Source organism: Monopterus albus, unplaced genomic scaffold (assembly GCF_001952655.1).
Source record: "Monopterus albus unplaced genomic scaffold, M_albus_1.0 scaffold47.1, whole genome shotgun sequence".
Lineage (NCBI taxonomy): Eukaryota > Metazoa > Chordata > Actinopteri > Synbranchiformes > Synbranchidae > Monopterus > Monopterus albus.
Window position 1 is genome coordinate 158,772 of NW_018127927.1, and position 4,694 is coordinate 163,465.

General features: G+C 40.3%; 1 protein-coding gene across 2 annotated transcripts in view; it reads left to right on the forward strand.

Annotated features, from left to right (window-relative positions):
* Positions 1–515: 515 nt before the first annotated feature.
* Positions 516–4,694, forward strand: part of znhit3 (zinc finger, HIT-type containing 3) — a 6,895-nt gene continuing 2,716 nt past the window's right edge. Inside the window, exons 1-3 of one of the 2 annotated variants that reach the window (XM_020600471.1) lie at positions 516–683; positions 3,347–3,378; positions 3,472–3,537. In XM_020600471.1, coding sequence (XP_020456127.1) covers positions 634–683; positions 3,347–3,378; positions 3,472–3,537 — 148 coding nt within the window. In that variant the 5' untranslated portion in view covers positions 516–633. Of the gene's footprint in view, positions 684–2,489; positions 2,672–3,346; positions 3,379–3,471; positions 3,538–4,694 lie in introns of those variants that run through there. The other variant, XM_020600470.1, reaches the window with a different exon arrangement.

The following is a 4,694-nucleotide window of genomic DNA, read 5'->3' on the forward strand; positions in this document are numbered from 1 at the left end:
TAGGATTCTTTGTATTGCCAACATTGTGTTTATTCATTATGGGGAAAAACATGATTTTTCTGGTTTCGTTGTCACCATAACTCACGCAAGCATAGTAAATAACAATACAAAATAAAAGCATGCTGAACATCATTATTCTGAGTACAGAATATTAATCGGTGACAATTTAGATACTCAGCTAATTGTTTACGTTGTTATCAGTTTTAAGCAAAAATGACAAACATTATGGTTCCAATGTTAAGATATCCAGTTTTCCTTGTTGGGTTGAAATTAATAGGCTATCGTTGTCTTTTGGGTTGTTGGTCAGACAAAACAACCAACTAGAATATATCAACATGGGTTTTGGGAAACAGTGATGGACATATAATATTGCACTATCTTCTTACATTTTATAGATCAAATGACTTACGAAGGGAATAAATGGCAGATAATTAATAATGAAAATAGCCTTTGGCTGCATGATATGCTTTCTGATGACCATTTAATTCTGATTTCCACACAGATCCAGACATAAGTTGGATTTCCTTTGTTGATCATGGCCAAGTGTCCTTCCTGTCCCGGTGAATGGAGTGCTATGACCCTGGGAACACAAGGCAGCTCTCTATGTCATGTTCTACCCTGTAACAAGACCTGATGCTTTCAAGTTACAGCTGTGCAAGAATAGTTTGTGTTGACCTATATAGGTGAGTGATGCTTCATAAACAAATATATAGGCTATATGAATCAATGTGATTTCTATGGGTACAGAAGATATAATGTTTTAATTCAATAAATGTGGTGTCAGAGAGTAGACCAGATGTTATGATAGTGATATAACAAATCTTTCTGTATATGGAATTCAAATAATGGGATTAAATGTAGCATTCCTATGGGTACCAGCTCATATAGGAGTTCCAGGAAATGAGTCCCGTGTGTTGAGGCAGAGATGGAGGTAGCAGAGATGAGGATGTTGAGGTTCTCTTTAGGAGGGACCAGGATAGACAGGATTAGGAATGAGCACATCAGAGGGACAGCTCAGGTCGGCTGTTTTGGGGACAAGGACAGAGAAGCCAGATTGAGATGGTTTGGACATGTGCAGAGGAGGGATAGTGTTTATATTGGTAGAAGGATGTTGGAGATGGAGCTGCCAGGCAAGAGGTCAAGAGGAAGGTCAAAGAGGAGATATATGGATGTGCTAAAAGAGGACATGAAGTTAATTGGGGTGAGAGTAGAGGATGCTGAGGATAGAGTTAGGTGGAAACAGATGATTTGCTGTGGCGACCCCTAACGGGAACAGCTGAAAGAAGAAGAAGAAGAACAAGGTTTGTTTGCATTCCATATGTGCATAACTATAAAAGCAGAATCTATAAATCCATAGGTAACCCCTCTTTTAGACTCACTTTATATATGGACCTAACTCTTTTCCTGCATTCTATTCTCTTTTGTCCTTCATTTCAGCAACTGTATTTTCCCTGTGGGAATGTGGGAGAGGTTGCTTATTGTTTATATCTCACAGGAGTGGCATGCACACCCAGACACATATGAGCTTGTTTTTTTTTGTTGTTTTTTTTTCAGAAATGCTCAAGTCTAAAAGGAGATTTTTTTGTGCAGTACTGGTATTTTTAAGTGGTATGATACATTTTTTTCTCATGAGATATTTGGGTTTTGATTTAGCTTAACTGTTGAAATTGGCTGTGAATCTAAATCAGTGTATTTAACTGGATGGTGAAGAAAATTGCGACCAATCAAAATATGTCCGACGGAATTGAGAATTTACACATATAAATTGTGAATGAAAAGACCAAATGTACCTCAGAAGTTTGCCATCTATATCAGCGCCTGTATTTCATCAGTGGTGGGCTACTGGCTGAACCTTAGGTGAATTTGGCAGCTTTTATTTTGAAGGAAGGGCTGCTCGACCGGAATCGTCATTACGTTTTTCCTCTTTATATTAAGCATGTGGTTCTAACCAGAGTGTCTATGGTTTTAACAGTTTTTTTCTAGTGATGGGCAGATGAAGCTTCATGAACCAATGAAGCCTTTCATCCAATTGGTTCACTCCAGCGCAAAGCTTCTTGAAGCTTCATTTGCTCTAGTAGGACATCTACTGGATGCAACAATATCAGTTGGCATGAATTTGAAGTGTGTGGCATTTTGCAGAAAGCCTGTGAATAAAACTGTCAGCAAAATAAAGAAGTATGCAAAACATGTATATTGTAGTGATGGCAGTATACTGTGTATACGTTGAGGTATGGCCAGTGATTATGGTTTAGGGGACACATCATAGGTTTTTATTTAAAAACAACAGTTTCTCCACTGTGGCAGGTCTTAGGCGATTTCTTTTTCTCCAGCAAACACCCACATTTTGAATGGAGCCTGAGGGGTTTATATCGCTGTCAAAACTCGCGGCAAAATCCGAACCACTTCCTGAATCAGTCACGTGGTACAGCCGGGCAGCGAGGCTTCGGACGTCATCATTTCAGCCCCTCCCCTAAATGACGGAAGCCTCGATACGCGCATCGCGGAAACGCCCCTTCCCCTACTCGGCACACGCTTCAAAGCCTCGATACGGAACGTCACATCACTATTTTTTTCTTCATTTTCTCTTTTTACATACCAGAATCATGCAGCTCTGCGGTGTGTGCAGCGATGAGACATCAAAATACACGTGTCCCCGCTGCAAAATAAGATAGTAAGTAACTTCAATTAGCATAACTGTTGGCAAGCTAGCCAACAACATGCTAACTTAGCTCACCTAGAGTTAGCTTTCGATGTGTTTAACTTTAGCTACGGCGTCTGGAAATTTTGAAAATAGAGAATATGTTAGTAGTTATCATGGAAAAAGTTATGCTGTCGTGGTATAACGTTTAAATAAAACAATCTACCAAGAGTTAAAGCAAAATTCCAATTCAGGTACAGTACAGCATGTAACGGCAACCCTTGCAGGTAAAAACGGTTTGCGATTTGATGTCACTGTTCCCATAGACTAAACCAGGGGTGGCCAATTTCAGTCCTCGAGGGCCGCTGTCCTGCTTGTTTTCCAACTATCCCTGCCTGACCTGCTGCCTATTACCTGGCTCAGGTATGTTCAGTCAGTCAGAAGCTGGAAGATACCAATTGACTTTATCTTTCCTCACTCCACCTTCATCTAAGATGGTATCTTCCAGCTTCTGACTGGCTGAACACACCTGAGCCAGGTAATCAGCAGCAGGTCAGGCAGGGATAGTTGGAAAACAAGCAGGACAGCGGCCCTCGAGGACTGGAATTGGCACTAAACAATACCCACTGATATCTGTGCATTTCCTTGATTCAGTATTATACACGTCATTATTTCTGAGAAATTAATCAACGTGTTTTCCTTCTGCAGCTGTTCACTTGGTTGTTACAAGAGACATAAAGGTAAATTGGCTTGATTCGGTATTAAATTGCTGTGATGTTTAGACAAGCTGATAATAACCTCAAAGGACTTGTCTAATTTTATTCTTTCCACAGACACCTGCCTTCCTGTTGAGCAGCCTACACCCACTGTTCATCAAGCGAAGGGTGCTGTGAGTACTGGTATGGGGCTATCCCTCTCACTATACCTGTGATTCTGCTGCTTTTAGTGTGTGCATGTCAGCCAGCCAGAGCATAATTTATCAATTTAACTATGGGTGGGCAACATGAGCAAAATTAAGAATCCAATAAAAACACACAAAGTCAAAGTTATGGTAACAAAATCAGATGGTTTTGCTGTTAAAGTAAATCAAGAGTCTAGTGATTTCAATAGGAATTACCTTATTCATTTAGCCATGAGTACTGTGAACAGTAACTTTAAATAGAAAATATAATACTGTGATCATCTATAACAGACCTGGGCATTTTACGGCCCGCGGGCCACATCGAGCCCTTTGGGCTTCCCTGTCTGGCCCACGTGAGGTCCATCAATCAGAACATGAATGGAAAAAATATTTATGCTGTTCATGCTATACAAGTGTGTTGTAGAGTTCTGATGACACCTAATTTCTGTTGCAGCGGGTGATGAGACTCAAACAGGAGATATTGATCAGTGTGTGTAGGTTTTCTGTAAATGCTTTCGTTAAGGCTTTTATCCTCCTCAACTCAGATTTGATTTGATTTATTCTTCCAGGCTGTCTTCTTTAAGTCCTCACAGGTGAACTTAAGATCCCCAAACTACTGGGTGAGAAACGGGTGATGTTGGCCAGCTAACTCTTAAAATGTCAACTCACGCCAAAAAAAAAGAAAAGTTGATACGTTAAGTTGATACGATAAGTTGATGAATGCCGCGTTTTCAAAAAGACATGGATTAGAAAGTATTTGTTTACAGAAGTCAAAGGTAAAGCAGTGTGCTTAGTTTGTGGTACACAGGTCGCTGTGTTCAAGGATTACAATTTGAATTGCCACTACGTGACCAAACATGAGGAGAAATACATTAACTTGTCGGATGAAGACCGCCCAAGGGAGTCGGATGGTTTGCTAGTGAAACTGCATAACCAACAAAGACTTTTGTACAAAACTTTCCACACCCAGAGATGCAGCTTTCAAGACAAGTTATGTCATATCCCACAAAATCGCCAGAAAAAATAAACCGTTTTCTGACAGAGAGTTTATTAAAGAGTGTTTATTGGACTCTGCAGCACTAATATGCCTGGAGAAAAATGGCGCATATGAGAATGTGCCCCTCTCCGGATGCACTGTAACGAGGAGGGTTGAGG